Source organism: Hyla sarda, unplaced genomic scaffold, assembly GCF_029499605.1.
Source record: "Hyla sarda isolate aHylSar1 unplaced genomic scaffold, aHylSar1.hap1 scaffold_111, whole genome shotgun sequence".
NCBI classification, from domain to species: Eukaryota; Metazoa; Chordata; class Amphibia; order Anura; family Hylidae; genus Hyla; species Hyla sarda.
The window spans coordinates 478,215-499,685 of NW_026607730.1; the positions used below are offsets into that span (position 1 = coordinate 478,215).

Consider the following 21,471-nt stretch of genomic DNA (forward strand, 5'->3'; position numbering starts at 1 on the left):
TCCATAGCAATAGAATAGCAATAGAATCTCTATCTCTATCTATCATCTATCATCTATCTCTCCTTATTTTATATAGATTTAGGTACCAGGCATTGACAACCTCTTCGAAGACACCCCAAGAATGTAGCAGGCTTCTAGATGTGGCAAAACCATCATTCATACAGTGTTTAAAGGATTTACGAGGTGGAAACACTGATCGAGCAGCATATCTAGAGACCATTTATTATTTGGAGGCCCTGCTTGCATTGAAGCCTCTACAACAACCAGGGGTAGTGCAAAATATGACTGAGTCACTTTATCATCCCCTTTTTTTCATATTTATTGTTGGTTTGCTTTTCTGTCTATTAAACTTTTCCAACTCTTGATTCCTAGGTTTCTGAGTGGAAAGAACGAATCTCCCACAGATATAATGGGGAGAAACTTTCTATAATTGGTGTTAAGCTACATAATACAGCTTCACAACAAGTGGCTACTTTTGTGTTAAACAAGGAGGAAGAAATGGTAAGCTTTATCTAAGGTTATGGGTTAACATAATGTGGAGAAAATGTATTTCAATAATTTCTAATATCTTTTTTATATATATATATATATAATATATATATATATATATATATATATATATATATATATATATATATATATATATATATATATATATATATTACAAGAATATGGATGCACTACTGTGGTAGATGTAAACAATACATTGGCTATCCCTCAACACTGATGTTAAAATTGAGACATTCGCCAGTGTATCCTTATATGAAGGACACACCAGAGCCCGCACACCAACGCCAAGGTTTCTCATTTTGGTGCGAGACCTAACGCTAGTCCTACCTGTGCTTGATAAACAAAACAGGGGCCAGTGGGCAATTACGGCAGCATTCGGCTGGCTCCCAACTTCCTTCCAGATACCCTCCAGTGTTACTACGCACACATGCAATGGGAGGAGGGAGGCAAGCTGCAAGCCCCACCTGAGTTGGCTATTATGGGTGCCTGGCCTCACAGGTGCTTCCTTAATGCTGCCTGGTAGATATTCAAGGCGCATTAATGTTGGAGTTTACACACCTCCAAATTTTAAATTTAAACAAACAACAAAAACGTGGTTTCAAATAGGTCTCGCACCAAAATGAGAAACCTTGGCGTTGGTGTGCGGGCTCTGGTGTGTCCTTCATATAAGGATACACTGGCGAATGTCTCAATTTTAACATCAGTGTTGAGGGATAGCCAATGTATTGTTTACATCTACCACAGTAGTGCATCCATATTCTTGTATTGTATTCTAATTGTTACATATCCACACCGTTTATCTGGTGTAGGATTCTATTGTGGCACTTGTAGTCCGCTGCAGGCATCCTCCATTGTATGCATTTTTATGCTGGGGATCGCCCCTAGCAACGGACTACAAGGGCAGGATCTGCTCCCCCAGTATAAATGCACAACCGCATTTGGGGTTGAGCACTTCCAGCCATTTGAAACCACGTTTTTGTTGTTTGTGTGTGTGTGTATATATATATATATATGTGTGTGTATATATATATGTGTATATATATATATATATATATATATATGTATGTATGTATGTATGTGTGTGTGTATATATATATATATATAATTTTTTTTTTTTTTCATAGTGGTTTAAAGTCTACTTTGAAAAAGTGAAACCACATTTGCTACACAAAAACTCTCCAAAGGAAACGTTACCCTTTTAAGTGCCGTAGCCAGGTAATAAGCAGTAAAGTCAAGGAGCGCTAATCACCCATCTTTTTTCCGTCTGATTAAGATAATTTTGGCCAATCCTGGGTGGTGGCCCGCCCAAACAAAGCTGGTCTGGAGCGCAGAGATTTCCCTAAAGAAGGAACACTGTAGGAATATCGGCAAGCTGGAGAAGAGAGAAAGCAGGTGTGGGAGAACATTCATTTTGAATATATTAATACGTCCCAACCAAGAGAAGTCTCTGGCCAGCGTCTGGAGAAATGGGGGGGGGGGAGGAGAAGTTGAGGCGGTATGTGTCCATTAGGTTATTGGGAACATGGATACCCAGGTATTTTAACGACTGTGATTGCCACCGGAAAGGGTAGGAGGCTTTGAGGGATTGTAGGGCTTGGGTGGACAAGAGTATAGGTAAGGCCTCACACTTGGATGCATTCAATTTATAGTTACTGTAGCTTGAAAAGGAGTGTATTGTAGCCATAAGGGAAGGCAGGGGTGTCATTGGCGTGGAGAGGAACAAGAGAAGGTCGTCCACGAAGGCCGAGCATTTATAATGGCACGACGGCAGCGACAACCCCAGTATATCTGGGTTTCGTCCAATGTCCACCAACAGGTGTTCCATGCAGAGAACCTATAGAAGCATAGACGGGACATCCCTGCCATGTGCCATTACGGATGAGGAAGGGGGCGGACAGCTGCCCATTGATTTGGATTTGTGCCTGGGGAGAGGAGTACAATGCCATGATCCTCTCCATCATGGTCCATCCCAGGCCAATCTGGGAGAGCGTGGCCTCAAGGAAGCCCCAATCCACCCGATCAAATGATTTTTCCAAGGACAGGAGCAGGAAGGGAGTCTTGAGGCAATGAGCACAGTGAACCGAGGAGAATGCCCTCAGGGTGTTATCTCTTGCCTCTCTGCTCCGGATGAAGCTCACCTGATCGGGATGGATAAGGAAGTCCAGATGGTCCGCCAGTCTATTGGCCAGTAGTTTTGCAAATAATTTAGCGTCAACATTAAATAGTGATATCGGGCGGTAGCTCGGACAGAGCAGGGGGTCTTTCCCTTCCTTGGGGATTACTGTCATAAATGCCCATAGGAAGGAGGGAGGAAGGAGGGATCCCGGAGAAACTGCATTAAATGTCTGGAGGAGGGGCACCAATAGTTCTGATTTAAGGGTCTTCATTTCTCCGTATAGCGCCAGAGCTATGCATTATTTCGTCCTTCTGAAGAAAGTGAAGGACGTGGCAGATGACATTGCATGGCTTCTCGGGGTCTGGGTCTTTGGCTTTTAAGGCACGATGTGCCCTGTCTAGTTCAATTTTGTTGTCATGTGGTTTCTGGAGTACTTCATTAAAAAGTCTCTGTAGAATGGTAGGCAAATCTTGGGTCTGTATTGATTCAAGCAGTCCCTTGATGCAAATGTTGTTCCTGCGATTTCTGTTGTCTGTCGTCGAGGTGATCCCTGGTCACAGATTGTTGCTGGGTTAGTTTCCTTGTAGCATCCTGGAGGGACTGTAACTGTACGGAAGTAGCCGCTTGGAAGTCTTCTAGTTGTTGCACTCGGGTTTGAAGCTATGAGATTTCTTCCTTGACCGGCTGCAGGCCCTTCTACCGTGCAGATTTCAGGTCTGTCGCAAGGGACAGCATATCAGCTTTAGTTGGTAGGAGAGCCAGTAGCGCTTGTAGTTCAGGGGGACCTTTTAAGAGTATGAACTGCCACCTCAGGAGAAGGTATGAAGGAGGCAGCAGAGTCCTGGGACGGTGGAGAGAGCGTGTCGCCTGCACGGCGATGGAATAGAGTTTTAGAAGCTCTAGGCGCTGTCTTCACAGTGTCTTGCGAGTAGTCAGAGGATGATTTGCTGGATGTATAAGCCCTATGAGCCTTTAGGGTTTTTTTGAATAATTTATTTTTGGCTGGTGGGCTTGCACCCCATTAATCTGGTGTATCCGTGTCTCCTGACAAATCATCAGAATCTCTGTCAGATCTGGGGTCTGAGACATCCATTTCAGCAGCCCAGTCAAGTACATTTTCAGGTGGTGGTTCTGGTACCCTGAGAGTGCCCGGGTCTAGAATTGTGGGTTGGATCACATGCTCCTTCTGGGAGCCGCCATGATGGCGGTGGACCTCTATGTCCTGGTGTGTTCCTTGCTGGGCAGAAGTCACTTGTGGTGGAGGTGAAAGCTGTTTTGGAGCCTTATGAGAGTCAGAGGGAGAAGCAGTGTGGCCCACAGCGCAGGAGGTAGCAGGAGAGCACATGGTGCTGGGTCTGGAGTGGGACAGCTGAGGGGCCTTCAGCAGTGGAAAATCCTCTCCCCTCCATTGCATATTGCCGTTGGCTCTTATGAAGGGATCCTCACCCTGGTGAGGTGCGGACCCGCCAGTTGTGGGGGCAGCAGAAGCCAGCTGGAGCCACTGCTGGGTTGGCTGTGCAGGTAAGGAAAGGGGAGGGTGATGCTGCATTGATGGCACAGCAGGGCTTAGCGCCGAGGGAACTGGGCCCCGAACCTACTTGAGGTCCCTGGTGGTCAGCGGAGATAACTGCCGGGTGATGGTCATTCACTGGATCTCTTGGTCCTCCATCCGCAGCTGCCAGCATTACAGTGGAGGGATCCTTGTGCTCCGTTACGTGCAAGCCGACCTGAGCTTGCCTGTTACTTTCGATCTCTGGCATGGCGGGTCTGGCGGGTGTCACGGTCAGGGACGAGGCAGTGTGGTGTTGCTGGGGCTGGTAGAATGCTGTAATCCAGCGTGCAGGGTCCCCAGGCAGTTCAGAAGGATGTTGGCTGTGTTTTTCTATGCCTCCCATGACACAAATAATCAGCCCTTAAAATGACGGCCCTTGCAGGAGCTATTAGGGATCACGTAATCTCATCAGCGTGCCAAGCCACGCCTCCCATAGTGACATATATTTTATTTGTTTACCATCTTCTTTTTAATTCTAGGTAGAGATATATAGTGAATTGTTCTCCGGCGAACAGTTCTCGGTGAATTTAGCATGTTCCCGTTCACCTCGCCGGGCGAACATATGTGAAGTTCGATCCGCCCCTATACTTTAACATTACGGTAAACTTTGACCCTGTGAGCCAGAGTCAGCAGACACATTATAGCCAATCAGCAGCAGTCCTTCCCTTCCAGACCCTCCTACCTCTTGCACAGACGCCATTTTACCCTCATTCGGCATGCTGCAGGCTTAGGAAGTGGAGGGTCAGAGAAGCTGCTCCTGCTGTTTAGGGAAAGCGATAGCTAGGTTGCTGCTAGGTGGTGTATTCAGGGTCCAGTTTACTCCTAAAGCACTAGTGTAACATCTGCTTTAAGGACAGCACCCTAAAAAGCCCTTTTTAGGGCTCAAATATCAGTCCGTGTGTCTTGCAACAGCTGGAGGCTCCCTGGTTGGGAGGGAACCGTTGGTTGAAAGGGGTACTCCAGAATCAAACTTAAGTTCCTTCAAGCAACTACTACAGTATTCAAAGAGCTGAAATATATCAGTCCGTGTGCTTTGCAACAGCTGGAGGCACCCTGGTTGGGGACCACTGCTTAAAAGGGGAAGTTCGCTTGCAAGCTTTTTTGCTCATTGTCACACTAGTGCAAATCATATTTGGTGTGACAGTTGTGCAAATTAAAAACGAAAGAAACAAAACTTTTTTGACTGTTAAATAAAACCAGTGTAACGCCGAGCGCTCCTGGTCCCGCTGCTTCCCCGGAGCGCTCGCGGCATTACTCTGCTTGCAGTGCTCCGGTTGGCGCTGCTACCCTGTCACCGGAGGGGATGCGATCCGCGGGACGGGACTTGCCCGCTCACGGATCGCATCCCATGTCTCTTTTCACCTGCTCCGTCCTTCCTCTGTCCCTACCCGGCGCGCACGGCACAGCTCTCTAGGGTGCGCGCGCGCGCCGGCTCTCTGAAATTTAAAGGGCCAGTGCACCACTAATTGGTGCCTGGCCCAATCTAGTCCAATCACTGTTTTCCCTATAAAACATCACTTCCCCTTCCTGTCCCTGCCGGATCTTGTTGCCTAGTGCCTAGTGAAAGCGTTCCAGTGTGTCCTTGCCTGTGTTTCCAGAATCTCTGCTGTTGCCCCTGACTTCGAACCTTGCCGCCTGCCCTGACCTTTCTGCTATGTCTGGCCTTCCCTTGCTTGTCCTTTTGAGGTTGAGTCGCTACTGGGAGGAACGACCTGGGGGTTACCTGCCGCAGCAAGTCCATCCCGCTTTGCGGCGGGCTCTGGTGAATACCAGTAACCCCTTAGACTCCGTTCCCCTGGTACGGCCCACGCCATCACCTCTCTGGTACAGAGGATCCACTTCCAGTGTCCTCACCCTCCGCCAACCCAGATCCTGACAACCAGTCACTGTCAGTTCACGTCACAGTTGCCAGTTTTTTTGCCTGCAGGGCAAATTGTGTCACCCTCGTGAAAATCACATTTGGTGTGACAATTGTACAAATTTAACCAAAAAAATGACAGGCAGAAGAAGGCCACCCCGCAGGGGCCGTCGTGGTGCTGGGATTCCCTTTGGCCCTAGAATGGCCAGTGTTCAGAGGCCACGTACCCTGAACCCCCAAAGTTCTGAGGACTTAGTTGACTGGCTATCACAAGACACCCAATCTACTACAGCTTCCGCTCGAAACCTTGACGCACCATCCTTCTCCTCCTCTAGCTTAGCTTTGGGCACCTCTCATGCTACCACTTGCCCGCCTACCGCCACCACCAACACTAGCACCACAGCAGCTTTACTTGATCTGTCAGAGGAGTTATTTACACATCAGTTTGAAGACATGAGTGATGCGCAACCATTATTTCCAGAGGATGTAGTTGACAAGGTTATGTCTCAGTCAGGCAGCATTACACACATGGACGTACGGTGTGATGATGTGGTACCCGCTGCTGCTTCCTTTCTTGAGGTGTCAGATAGCGGTGACGGTGTTGATGATTACGATGTGTCTGTGGATGCCACGTGGGTGCCCGCTAGAAGAGAAGAAGAGGGGGGAAAGTTCAGATGGGGAGACAGAGAGGAGGAGGAGACGAGTTGGAAGCAGGGGGAGGTCGTCGCAAGGAGCTAGTGGCACAGTCAGACAGCATGCATCGGCACCCGAGGTCAGCCAGATGGGACGCCAATCAACGCATGCTGTTGCCACCACCAGAATGCCGTCATCGCAGAGCTCAGCAGTGTGGCATTTTTTGTGTGTGTCTGCCTCTGACAACAGCGAGGCAATTTGTAACCTGTGCCAGAAGAAACAGTCGTGAGATGTCCAACACCCACCTAGGCACAACTGCTTTGCGAAGGCACATGATGTCCCATCACAAACGCCTATGGGATCAACACGTCAGTACAAGCAGCACACAAAGTCAAAGCCGCCATCCTCCTCCTGGTCCAGCATCTTCAGCCAGGTCAACCACTGCTGCCCTCCTTGCCCCCTCTCAACCATCTGCCTCTCCATCTCTCGTCTTGAACAGTTCCTGCTCATCTGCCCACAATCAGGTGTCTGTCAAGGAGATGTTTGAGCACAAGAAGTCAATGTCTCAAAATCACCCCCTAGCCCGGCGTCTGACAGCTGGCTTGTCGAAACTGCTAGCCCGCCAGCTTTTACCATACAAGCTGGTGGAGTCTGAGGTCTTTAAAAAATTTGTAGCCATTGGGATACCGCAGTGGAAGGTACCCGGCCAAAATTTTTTTGCACAAAAGGCAATCCCCAACCTTTACTCCATTGTGCAAAAGGAAATTATGGCATGTCTGGCACACAGGGGCAGGGGCAAGGTCCATCTGACCACTGATACCTGGTCTGCAAAGCATGGTCAGGGCAGGTATATCACCTACACTGCGCATTGGGTAAACCTGGGGACTGCTGCCAAGCATGGAATGCGTGGCTCTGCAGAGGAGTTGGTGTCACCGCCACGACTTGCAGGCAGGCATGCTGCCACCTCCTCTACTCCTCCTACTCCATCCTCTTCCATAACATCCTCGGTCTAGTCCTCTTCCACTGCTGCGTCTTGCTCCACATCACCGGCACCCCCCCCCCCAGCTCCCCAGGTGCTATTCAACATCCCGGATACAGCAGTGTCACGCCATCTTGGGGTTGACTTGCCTCAAAGCGGAGAGTCACACCGCACCAGCGCTTCTGTCAGCCCTGAGCGCACAGGTGGACCAGTGGCTGACTCCGCACCAACTGGAGATCGGCAAGGTGGTTTGTGACAATGGAATAAATTTGTTGGCGGCATTGAGGTTGGGCAAGTTGACACATGTGCCGTGCATGGCACATGTGTGTAATCAGATTGTACAACGCTTTGTGCTCAAGTACCCAGGCTTACAGGATGTCCTGAAGCAGTCCAGGAAGGTGTGTGGCCATTTCAGGCGTTCCTACACGGCCATGGCGCACTTGTCAGATATCCAGCGGCGAAACAACATGCCAGTGAGGCGCTTGATTTGCGACAGCCCGACATGTTGGAATTCAACACTCCTAATGTTCGACCGCCTGCTCCAACAAGAAAAAGCCGTCAACGAATATTTGTATCACCGGGGTGCTAGGACATCATCTGCGGAGCTGGGAATTTTTTTGCCACGTTACTGGAGGCTCATGCGCAATGCCTGTAGGCTCATGCGTCCTTTTGAGGAGGTGACAAACCTGGTCAGTCTCACCGAAGGCACCATCAGCGACATCATACCGTTTGTTTTCTTCCTGGAGCATGCCCTGCGAAGAGTGCTGGATCAGGCAGTAGATGAGCATGAAGAGGAAGAGTTGTGGACATCACCACCACCAGAAACAGCCTTATCAGCATCGCTTGCTGGACCTGCGGCAACGCTGGAAGAGGATTGTGAGGAGGAGGAGTCAGAGGAGGAATGTGGCTTTGAAGAGGAGGAGGAAGACCAACCACAGCAGGCATCCCAGGGTACTCCTTGTCACCTATCTGGTTCCCGTGGTGGTGTACGTGGCTGGGGGGGGGGGAAGAAGATTATACCTTCCCTGACATCAGTGAGGACGAGGAAGGGGACATGAGTAGCTCTGCAAGTTATGGTGCTGCAATTTTTTGGGCCGCTGCTACGGCTTCGGCTGCGACAATACCCAATTTTTCATCCATGTGTACATGCCTAATTTTTCTGGTATTCTCTGCTGACATCTCTGTCCATTTTAGCAACCGTGGATATTAGATGTATGCTAAGGGTAGCATGGTGGCTCAGAGGTCAGCACTGCTGCCTTGCAGCGCTGGGGCCTTGGGTTCAAATCCCACTATGTGCTGCCTAAAGGGGGCTAAAGCACGTTATTCCAAACCATATAGGAATGTTAGGTCATTTATGCCCTTTATGGATTAAAACTAGACTTTGCATCAACTATGTAATTTTCCATGGGAGTTTTGCCATGGATCCCCCTCCGGCACTCCACAGTCCAGGTGTTAGTCCCCTTGAAATAACTTTTAAATCACTATTGTGCCCAGAAAGAGTCCCTGTGGGTTTTAAAATTTGCCTGCCCATTGAAGTCAATGGCGGTTTGCAAACTTTTGCAGAAGGTCGCGTTCGCGGTCCGCAAACCGAAAATGTTATGCTCGCGACATCACTAATTCTAGGTTGAAACTTCCCAAAATCTCTAGCCAGCTTGCCATAAGGGTTTGTGAAACATGGACCGTTCCTAATTATTCAGACTCAGAAAATATGTTTTCCAAATATCTGGCACATACCAACCTCACGGCTGAAAGAAACTATAGAGAAAAGACACTTACTGATATTTGCTACGGCTACCACCTAGTAGTACAAGCAGGGCAAGTCATGGGAAATGAGTCACAAGCCAGCACCTCAAGGTACTTGATTGTGGGAGTAAAAGCAATTATAGCTCTGCAATATTGATTGCTAAGTCATTTATTTATTTTTTTATGTTTCCTATCAAGAAATTTGGAATAGTCTCCTTCATCCTGGCTTCCCCGATGATCATCATCTTCTGGATCCAAAGGATGACGACAGCCAAGAAGACTAGGACATCACTTCCTAGGACACAATTAGTGACCAGGATGATACTGGCTGGGCTTCAAGGTAATAGACTGTCAAAATGATATCATTGTGTTTTGCTAATGAGTGGATGCTTTCTGTGATTGCATATTAATGTTCATATATGTTTTATGTTGCCAGCAATGTCAACAAGGTCACAGAAGCAGAGGCAGACACCACCAGCAAGCTCTAGCAGGTAACTAAACCAGACATTGATTGATTTTATTTGGTGGATAATCACAAATCTTCCAGTGAATGTCCTGATATCAGGTTATAACATTGGACTTTCTTCTTTCTTTTTTTATTCCTCAGGACTGAAGATTGCCGGAGAAAGGCTTTGAAGAAAATGAGTCCAGCCATGGAAGTGCATAGCAGCGATGATGAGATCAAGACAACACTGACAGGCCAAAATAAAGATGGTCAATGATGTATCAAGGTGCTTGCTATGAGGATCGCTGAGCTTTTATGAGACAGAAATTGGGAAAATGGAAAAACATGTTTGGCTTCATAAGGGAAGGCACATTCTTCATATTTATCTATATTTATTTATTAGGTTATTATGGGTTAAAAATGTCACTTATGATTTTCAAAGTGTAACATAATGTTTCTGTTTTTACTCATGGAATAAAGTAGTTGCCTGTTTTAGGCCTACTACTGGAATGTGGGTAGGTGTGAACAGAAACCACTCCTTGGCAAGGTGTGAAATTTGGGCACCTTGAAGGTGTAAACATTTTTAATTATGTTAGGTGTCATGCTAAAATAATAAAACTTCATGGTAATTAGTTGTTCTGTCTCATACTGCAATCTCATTGGTCACTGACTTACATAAATACAGCTTCCAGAAACTAGGCCAGCAGTTCACTTTTTGCCAAGCTACTGGAAGCAAGTTCTCAACTCCTTCTTAGCTGGACATTGTTTTCATGGACTGTTCTCCTAGACTGCTGTTCTGGATCCTTGCCTCTCACAGTTTTATTTAGCAAGCATTTTGAATTGTTATATATTTAAATCAATATCTCTTTATCTCTTTCAGAAAAAATGGCCAGAAGGAAAACCAAACTCAATTGGGCTGAAAGTATTGCATGAGAATGCAAGGAAAGCTGTCAGTTCACCTCCACAGGGTGTGCATGAAAACAGCAACTGAAGCTGAAATGACCCAAGAGGTGGAGGAAGCAAAGAAGAGAATGCGTGAAGTTGTGGAGTCTTTGAGTATTGTCTATGACACTGTTAATGACAAGAAGAGTGGATTTTCCAGTGCACATGAGTTCCTTGTAGATAGTAATTTGTAGTAAGTAATATATACTTTAGTATCTATCAAATGTTAATGCTGATTTCATGTACATCCTTAGGCAACCTTCTGATGACGTTACTGAACAGGATCAGTAAGTTTAATTTCCTTTCTTAAATTTTGTAATAATATGGATGTATTATAACACTACTATGATTCTAGTGTACCCACTAATGGATAGTATGCACATTAATTGTTCATTGTTTGTTTCAGGAGTAGCTCTGTAATCCTAAGAAAATTGACTGAGGCTGGTGTCCACAAGAAGCCTGATGTGAATTCCCAAATGTTTCTAAGCTTCAGAGAATACCTGGCAATTCACTTCTCAGAGTTGAGTGTAAGGCAAATGGTATGTATGATTTTTCTATCACTTTGTATGCATTACAGGAAACTTGTTAGACATTGAATATATTAACTGACATCTATTGTCTTTTCTATTAGGTAGAAAATGTTTCCCGCTACTTATATTTTGTGAGCCCGGATAAGATCTTTTTGGCATTTCTCAATGACCCAGAGAAAACCAGTCTATTTGCAAGCACCCTCTTGCGTTTGAAGACGGCTATACCTACCATCAAAAATTACCTTAATTATATCCAGCAGTTTACTAGATTTGTGATTTCGGAAAACTTCCATGAAACCATCGGGGAGGACACCAAAGAGTCTGCCCGGGCCTTCCTTGCAGAACTGAAGAAAATAAATGAAGAGATTAACCAGAACTTCACCAAAAAGCCACAAAAAATGTAAGCAAGGGTTAGGCCATTAGAACTAAATAATTAGACAGGGGGTGGTGGGAATATAGTCCCAAATATTTTGTAGTTGCTACCTTATTAATATTGCTATTGCATGGCTCTGAATAGTGGTGTGTTTTTTTTTTTTTTTTTTTTTATCAATTAACACAACTATGTTTTTTTTTCTTTTTTTTTTTTTTTTTTTCTTTGTTTTCTTTGTCAGCGACAGACATGTAAACCCTATGGATTGCCGCAGAGTAGTAGCAGCAGCAAAGCCCCTTGTGGTAAACATGTTCTCTCGGTCAGTCAGAGATTGTGGACTAGATGACAAAGACAAGACTATCACATGCTACTACCTTGAAGCTTTGCTGATGCTCAATCATCTTCGCAAACCATCTGTAGTCCAAACCTGATGGTTAAAGATCAAAGGCGGTTCTAGACTTTTTAGACTTTAGGCAAAAATAAATCTGAGCCTCCCCCCCAGCACGATAAAAAAGAATAAAAATAAGTTAAAAAAATGTAAAGAAAAAATTACAAATATCATTCCCGCGGGGCTCCCCTACCGAGGTTGACAAGAAAAAAAATAAAGGAAGAAATGGTAAAACAAACAAAAAATTTTTTTTTTAAAGTGGGTATGTAGTTTAACCTCTTAAGGACCCATGACGTATGCATACGTCATGAGTCCCGGTCCTGCGATATAACGCGGGGTCACACGGTGACCCCGCATCATATCGCAGCGGGCCCGGCGTCATAGTGAAGCCGGGACCCGCCTCTAATAGCGCGCGGCACTGATCGCTGTGCCGCGCGCTATTAACCCTTTAGCCGCGCGCTCAAAGCTGAGCCGTGCGGCTAAAAACGAAAGTAAAAGTGCCCGGCTAGCTCAGGGAGCTGTTCGGGATCGCCGCGGTATAATCGCGGCATCCTGAACAGCTGTAGCACAGGAGGAGGTCTTCTTACCTTCTCCTGTGCTGTCCGATCGCCGATTGAATGCTTCAAGCCTGAGATCCAGGCTTGAGCATTCAATCGCCGAAAACACTGATTGATCCATTCCTATGGAGATGGATCAATCAGTGTAAAAGATCAGTACATGCAATGTTATAGCCCCCTATAGGAGCTATAATATTGCATAAGAAAAGTGTAAAAATCATTAACCCTTTCAATTATCCCTTCCCCTAATAAAAGTTTGAATCACCCGGCATTTCCAAAAATAAAAAAAACATTATGTAAATAATAATAAAAATAAACATATGTGGTATCGCCGCGTGCGGAAATGTCCGAATTATAAAAATATACCGCTTTTTATACCGCTCGTTCAATGGCGTACGCGCAAAAAAATTCCAAAGTCCAAAATAGCGCATTTTTTATCACTTTTTATACCACAAAAAAGTGAGTAAAAAGTGATCAAAAAGTCTGATCAGAACAAAAATGGTACCGCTAAAAACTTCAGATGATGGCGCAAAAAATTAGTCCTCAAAGCGCCCTGAACACAGAAAAATAAAAAAGTTATAGGGGTCAAAAGATGACCATTTTAAACGTATAAATTTTCCTTCATGTATTCATGATTTTTTTCGGAAGTGATACAAATTCAAACCTATACAAGTAGGGTATCATTTTAACCATATGGACCTACAGAATAAAGATAAGATATCATTTTTGACAAAAAATGTACTGCGTAAAAACAGAAGCCCCCAAAACTTACAAAATAGTGTTTTTTCATCAATTTTGTCAAACATTTTTTTTTCCCGTTTCATCGTAGATTTTTGGGTAAAATGACTAATGTCATTACAAAGTAGAATTAGTGACGCAAAAATTAAGCCATTATATATAATTTTAGGTGAAAATTTTTAAGAGTTATGATTTTTTTAAAGTTAAGGAGGAAAAATTGAAAATGAAAAAACGGAAAAAGCCCGGGTCCTTAAGGGGTTAAAGTGCTGCTTTATACAGCAACTCACAAATTACGTCTTCTCTAATTTGAGTCGTTGCCTTCTCTTTTCCATCTGGTCTGGGCCATCATGACAATTTCTTCCACCCACAATTCTTCACCATTAAATCTGCAAAACAAACCTATTAGACTCTGGCTCCGCGCTTTTTTTTCCCATGGGTGACAGAGGGGTGTACATGGGTGACAGAGGGGTGTAGAGGAGTGTAGAGGAGTGTACATGGGTGACAGAAGGGTGTAGAGGAGTGTACATGGGTAACAGAGGGGTGTACGGCAGTGCGGTACTTTGAATGGATGATCGGATCGCCCGCAGCGCTGCCGTGGGGATTGGATCATCCAGCATGGCAGCCAGAGGTCCCCTTACCTTGCTCTGGCCGTCTCCCGGGGTCTTCTGCTCTGGTCTGAGAACGAGCAGACTAGAGCAGAAGATGACCAATAATACTCATCAGTGCTATGTCCTATGCATAGCACTGAACAGTATTGGCAATCAAACGATTGCTATAGATAGTCCACTATGGGGACTATTAAAGTGTAAAAATGAAAGTAAAAAAAGAAAAGTAAAAAAATTAGAAATCCCCTCCTCCAACTAAAATGTAAAATGTCCTTTTTTCCCATCTTACCCCCATAAAGTGTAAAAAATAAAATAAAAAAATAATAAAATAAAAAATTATACACATATTTGGTATCGCCACATGCGTAAATGTCTGAACTAATAAAATATAATAATATTGATCCCGTACAGTGGACGGTGTAAACGTTCAAAAAAATTAAAAAAATTAAAAAAAGCCAAAATTGCTGCTTTTTTTTGTCACATTTTTAATAATTCAAATATTAAATTAATAATAAAAATATTAATAAGTTTTATGAACACAAATGTGGTATCAATAAAAACTACAGATCATGGCGCAAAAAATGAGCCCTTATGTCGCACATACACCTTAGGACCAGAGAGTTTTTTGCACATCTGACCACTGTCACTTTAAACATTAATAACCCTGGAATGCTTTTAGTTATCATTCTGATTCCGAGACGGTTTTTTCGTGACATATTCTTCTTTAACATAGTGGTAAAATTTTGTGGTAACTTGCATCCTTTCTTGGTGAAAAATCCCAAAATTTTATGAATTTTTAAAATTTAGCATTTTTCGAACTTTGAAGCTCTCTGCTTGTAAGGAAAATTGATATTCCAAATAAAAAATTTTTTTTTATTCATATACAATATGTCTACTTTATGTTTGCATAATAAAATTGACGTGTTTTTCCTTTTGGAAGACACCAGAGGGCTTCAAAGTTCAGCAGCAATTTTCCAATTTTTCACAAAATTTTCAAACTCACTATTTTTCAGGGACCAGTTCAGGTTTGAAGTGGATTTGAAGGGTCTTCATCCTAGAAATTCCCCACAAATGACCCCATTATAAAAACTGCATTCCCCAAAGTAGTCAAAATGACACTCGGTCAGCGTTTTAACCCTTTAGGTGTTTCACAGGAATAGCAGCAAAGTGAAGGAGAAAATTCACAATATTCATTTTTTACACTCGCATGTTCTTGTAGACCCAATTTTTGAATTTTTACAAGGGGTAAAAGGAGAAAATTTATACTTGTATTTGTAGCCCAATTTCTCTCGAGTAAGCATATACCTCATATGTCTATGTAAATTGTTCGGCGGGCGCAGTAGAGGGCTCAGAAACGAAGGAGCGACAAGGAGATTTTGGAGTACATTTTTCTGAAATGGTTTTTGGGGGGCATGTTGCATTTAGGAAGCCCCTATGGTGCCAGAACAGCAAAAAAAAAAAAAAAAACACATGCCATACCATTTTGTTTCCCCCCCAAATTTCACATTTTTGCAAGGGTTAATAGCAGAAAATACCCCCCCAAATTTGTAACCCCATCTCTTCTGAGTATGGAGGTACCCCATAAGTTGACCTGAAGTGCACTACAGGCGAACTACAATGCTCAGAAGAGAAGGAGTCATATTTGGATTTTTGAGAGCAAATTTTGCCCGGGGGGCATGTCGCATTTAGGAAGCCCCTATGGTGCCAGAACAGCAAAAAATCCCCACATGGCATACCATTTTGGAAACTAGACCCCTTGAGGAACGTAACAAGGAATAAAGGGAGCCTTAATACCCCACAGGGGTTTCACGACTTTTGCATATGTAAAAAAAAAAAAAAAATTTTCACTAAAATGTGTGCTTCGCCCCCCCCCCCCCCCCAAATTTCACATTTTTGCAATGGTTAATAGCAGAAAACACCCCCCAAAATTTGTAACCCCATCTCTTCTGAGTATGGAAATACCCCATGTGTGGACGTCAAGTGCTCTGCTGGTGCACTACAATGCTCAGAAGAGAAGGAGCGCCATTGAGCTTTTGGGAAAAAAATTGTTTGGAATGAAAGTCGGGGGCCATGTGCGTTTACAAAGCCTCCACATGTGGACTCCCCCCCACATGTGACCCTATTTTGGAAACTACACCCCTCACAGAATTTAATAAGGGGTGCAGTGAGTATTTACACCCCACTGGCGTTTGACAGATCTTTGGAACAGTTGGCTGTGCAAATGAAAAATTAAATTTTGGCCTCAAATCTACATGGTGCGCTCTCACTCCTGAGCCTTGTTGTGCGCCCGCAGAGCATTTTACGCCTACATATGGGGTATTTCTGTACTCAGGAGGAATTGCGTTACAAATTTTGGGGGTCTTTTTTTCCTTTTTAATGCTTGTGAAAATAAAAGTATAGGGCCACACCAGCATGTTAGTGTAAAATTTAAAAATTTTTAACACTAACAAGCTAGTATAGCCTCAACTGTTCCTTTTCACAAGGGGTAAAAGGAGAAAAAGCCCCCCAAAATTTGTAGTGCAATTTCTCCCGAGTACGGAGATACCCCATATGTGGCCCTAAACTGTTTCCTTGAAATACGACAGGGCTCCGAAGTGAGAGAGCTCCATGCGCATTTGAGAACTAAATTAGGGATCGCATAGGGTGGACATAGGGGTATTCTACGCCAGTGATTCCCAAACAGGGTGCCTCCAGCTTTTGCTAAATTCCCAGCATGCCTGGACAGTCAGTGGCTGTCCGGAAATGCTGGGAGTTGTTGTTTCGCAACAGCTGGAGGCTCCGTTTTGGAAACACTACCATACAATACGTTTTTCATTGTTATTGGGGGGGGGGGAGGGGCAGTGTAAGGGGTGTATATGTAGTGTTTTACTCTTTATTATGTGTTAGTGTAGTGTTTTTTAGGGTACATTCACACTGGCGTGTTACGGTGAGTTTCCCGCTAGGAGTTTGAGCTGTGGCGAAAAATTTGCCACAGCCCAAACTTGAAGCAGGAAACTTACTGTAAACCTGCCTGTGTGAATGTACCCTGTACGTTCACATGGTGGGGCAAACCTCCAGCTGTTTCAAAACTACAACTCCCAGCATGTACTGACACAGTGCATGCTGGGAGTTGTACTTTTGCAACAACTGGAGACACACTGGTTGGAAAACCTTCAGTTAGGTTCTGTTACCTAACTGAGTATTTTCCAACCAGTCTGCCTCCAGCTGTTGCAAAACTACAACTCCCAGCATGTACTGATTGCCGAAGGGCATGCTGGGAGATGTAGTTATGCAATAGCTGGAGGTACGCAACTACAACTCCCAGCATGCCGAGACAGCTGATTGCTGTTTGGACATGCTGGGATTTGCAGTTTTGCAACATCTGGAGGGCTACAGTTTTAGAGAACACTGCAAAGTGATCTCCAAACTGTGGTCCTCCAGCTGTTGCAAAACTACAATTCCCAGCATGCCCTCACAGCAAACAGTTGTTTGGGCATGCTAGGAGTTGTAGTTTTGCAACATCTGGAGGGCTACAGTTAGAGACCACTGTATAATGGTCTCAAACTGTACCCTCCAGATGTTGCTAGGCAACTTACCAGCTTCCGTCGGATCCAGCCGCACGTCATCGCCGCCCGCCGATCTCCGTCGCCCGCAGTCTCCGTCGCCACCTGGATCGGTAAGTGGATCTTAGGCGCCGGTCCCCGTCGTTTCCCCGTCTTGCCCCGCCTATAGTGGGATGGCAGGACGGGGAAATCGAAAGTTAACCCCCCCCGCCCCCGATCTGCTATTGGTGGTCGTGTCTTAGACACCCGCAATCCCCTTTACATTCCGGGTCACCGGGTCACTATAGACCCGTAATGACCCGGAATCGCGCAAATCGCAAGTGTGAATTCACTTGCGATTTGCCGCGATCGCCGACATGGTGACCCCCCTGGGCATTTGCACGGGATGCCTGCTGAATGATTTCAGCAGGCATCCCGGTCCGATCCCCGCACGGCGGGGACCAGAACTGCCCATGATGTAACTGTACGTCCTTGGTCCTTAAGGCCCAGGGTGTCGGGACGTAACATTACGTCATGGGTCCTGTAGGGGTTAAACATACTAATTTGGTTAAAAAGTTTGCGATTTTAATTTTTTAAAGTGCAACAATATAATCATAAAATAATCACTAAATAAAATTTGCCTGGTCCTTAAGGTAAAAAAATTATAAATCGGGCATGATAAAACAACATTGGCGCAGCTTGAGGAACTGACAGAGGCTTTCCATACAACATCAGATGTTTATCATTGGGATTCCTCTCAAGGGTACGTTCACACGTACGCAGATTTGATGCGCAGGATTTTCTGCTGCAGATTTAAACTAAATGACTGATCACAGCTTCCAATCTGCAGTTACAAATCCTGCGCATCAAATCTGTGCAGAATCCTGTATGTGTGAACGTATCCTTAAAGATTTTTTTCCTTAAAGGAAACGCTGGAGTAGGCACCGGGAACTCGTGACATCATAGCCCTGTCCCCCATCATGTCATGCCCCCTAAATGCAAGTCTATGGGAGGAGGCTATGACGTCACAAGCTCCCAACGCCGCCTCCAATGTTCGGAACAGATTGTTCCAAACGCTGAGCAGGGGAGTACCCCTTTAACCACTTAATAATCACATTAAATTGGAAAATCACACCCCAAAATGTCCCTTATTTTCTTTGAAGATTGTAATATATGTCATATTGTAATTTTATAATTATACTAATCATTTTTTTTTCTGGGGAGGAATGAAAAAAAGAAATCGCAATTCCACCATTATTTGTTGTGGAATTTTTTTTTTTTTTTTTTTTTTTTTTTTTTTTACCAGGGGGTAATAATAATAATTTATCATATTCTGAGGGTTTGTACAAATGCATCATTGTTAAATATATATATATATTTAGTTGAAGGCCCTTTAGCAGTGATTCCAGCCTCCAGTTGTCTTGGGGATGAGGCCACAAGGTTTACACTCCTTGATTTGTGGATTTTCTGCCATTCTTCTCTGCAGATTATTGCAAGCTCTGTCAGTGTCAGGTTGGATGGGAACCGTCGATGGAAGCCATTTTCAGGTATCTTTAGTTTTTTGTTCTTGGGGTCATTGTCTTGTTGGAAGGTAAATGTTTGGTCCATTCTGAGGTCCAGAGAGCTCTGGATACATTTTTTTTTATTAGGAATATCTGTGTACATTGCTCCATTCAGCTTTCTTTCAACCCTGACCAGTTTCCCTGTCCTGGTGGGGGCTGCAGTCATCGTTGACTATTTGAATCTTTTTCTTATCTACACACACAATCTCTGGAGTTCAGACAAAGCAGCCATAGGGTTCTTGGTGGTCACTTCTCTCCCAATTACTTAGTTCAGTGGGGCGGCCAGCTCTAGGAAGAGATCAGTACAAAGAAGTGCCGAACTGGACTGTGCCTACATAGAGCCTGCACCACGCTAGATCTTCCATCCATAACACAGGACACCAGTATTTCATGGGAGGAAAACTATTGGGACATTACTGGTCTACATAGGAGCTGTGCCAGACTACCTCTCTTTTGTGTGTTAGCTCCACACAAGCCTGTCTCTGAGCTCTACAGGCAGTTCTTTCCACCTCGTGACTTGGTTTTTCCTCTTTTCGCTCTAGTATACATGGTCAGCTGTGAGATCTTATATAGACATGCCTGTGATGACATGGGCATGATGATATAGCTCTATGTAGATAACTAAATATGTGCAACATAGGTGTATAGCTGTAGAGGTGCCCAGGTGGGGGAGGAGGGTGGGGATTGGTTAAGTTATGGGGGGGGGGGGGGCGGCAGGAACATTCTTTACACGGGCCCCCTGCAGTCTCAGGAGTCACCCACAGAACACTTCATGTGCATCTGAATGCTGCGGCCTCAAACTGGATCTTTCTATAAAACAAGGAAGGAAAGTCTAACCATCTTGGTCTGCTTTAGGGTACGTTCGCACCCGGTGTATTTTGATGCGTATTTGCTGCTGCATATTTTATTTCCCATTGAAATCAATGGGTAGGAAAATATGCAGCAAAATACGCAGAAAAATACGACCGGTGGGAACGTACCCTAAAAAAAAAAAAAAAAAATAAATAAATAAAATATATATATATATATAATATATAATAAATATAATATATAATATATATATATGTATATATATATATATATTATAATATATATGAATTTATCATTCTGTATGAATAAAGTTCTTTTTATGCCCAATTGCCTAGATGTATGCCATGTACACTTCCCCCACATTTATCAAAGAGGTCCACATTATTCATAAATAACAAAACAGCTTAGATGTAGATTCTAAGTATGGTCTGGGCTGGTATGGGATTACACAAAAATATATCTATCACTTCTTCCTACAGCAAAAACTAACACACACATACAACCCTCCCCCCAGGGGTGGACATATCACTTGTTCAGCCGGTTCGGCTGCACAGGGGCCCAGCATATTAGGGGGCCCACCTAGCATGAACGCTGCCTCCCCGCCTCTCCCATAGAGATGCATGGAGGAGGCATGCCAGCCCCAACGTCATGCTGCGGCAGGCACGCCCCCTGCACGGGAGAGCCGAGGCACAGCCGCGGCCCCGTACAGGAGATTGTGGGGGGTCCCAGCGGTCGGACCCCCCGCGATCAAACACTTATCCCCTATCTTGTAGATAGGGGATAAGTGTATATTAAGCTGCAGTTGTCCTTTAAGGTATATGAGGTGATGAGGAGACTGAGGATGGAGTGCATGGGGTGATGAGGAGACTGAGGATGGAGTGCGTGGGGTGTATGGGGTGATAAGGAGACTGAGGAGGGAGTGCGTGGGGTGTATGGGGGTGATGAGGAGACTGAGGATGGAGTGCGTGGGTGTATGGAGTGATTCAGTGGTGTATAGTGGTTGGCAGTATTCAGGGGTACAGAATTTGAAAGTATTAAATTCAGGGGTACATTGGTTGGCAGTATTATATTCATTGGTACAGTATTTGGCAGTATTATATTCATGGAGTACAGTGGTTGGCAGTATTATATTCAGGGTACAGTGGTTGGCAGTATTATATTCATGGAGTACAGTGGTTGGCAGTATTATATTCAGGGTTACAGTATTTGGCAGTATTCAGGGGTACAGTGGTTGGCAGTATTATATTCATGGAGTAGAGTGGTTGGCAGCATTATATTCAGGGGTACAGTATTTGGCAGTATTCAGGGGTACAGTGGTTGGCAGTATTATATTCAGGGGTACAGTATTTGGCAAGGTTATAATGATTATTGTCATCATACAGAGGATGAGGATCTACTGACAAACTAAGGAACCAATGATGTCCAGGTGTCAGACTCTGCAGAGAAGATGGAAGAAATCCTGGTGTCTGGACCAGATGAAGAAGAAAAGTAAAGACAACAGAGAAGACGTCACTCAGGTCAGTGATATAATTGTGTATTTTCATAACTGTCCCATCAGAGCTGTAGTCACTGATATCATTGTGTAGTCTCCTGACTGTCCCATCAGCTGTAG

The 21,471-nt window shown here is 44.5% G+C and overlaps 1 protein-coding gene across 2 annotated transcripts in view; it reads left to right on the forward strand.

The window, feature by feature from the left end:
- The window catches only part of LOC130301100 (uncharacterized), a 100,438-nt gene extending 88,320 nt beyond the window's left edge, over positions 1–12,118 (forward strand). Inside the window, exons 5-13 of one of the 2 annotated variants that reach the window (XM_056551598.1) lie at positions 77–269; positions 373–501; positions 9,590–9,731; positions 9,828–9,882; positions 9,999–10,122; positions 10,717–11,065; positions 11,185–11,317; positions 11,410–11,708; positions 11,920–12,118. In XM_056551598.1, coding sequence (XP_056407573.1) covers positions 11,019–11,065; positions 11,185–11,317; positions 11,410–11,708; positions 11,920–12,109 — 669 coding nt within the window. In that variant the 5' untranslated portion in view covers positions 77–269; positions 373–501; positions 9,590–9,731; ... (1 more) ...; positions 9,999–10,122; positions 10,717–11,018 and the 3' untranslated portion in view covers positions 12,110–12,118. Of the gene's footprint in view, positions 1–76; positions 270–372; positions 502–9,584; positions 9,732–9,827; positions 9,883–9,998; positions 10,123–10,716; positions 11,066–11,184; positions 11,318–11,409; positions 11,709–11,919 lie in introns of those variants that run through there. The other variant, XM_056551599.1, reaches the window with a different exon arrangement.
- Positions 12,119–21,471: the final 9,353 nt, after the last annotated feature.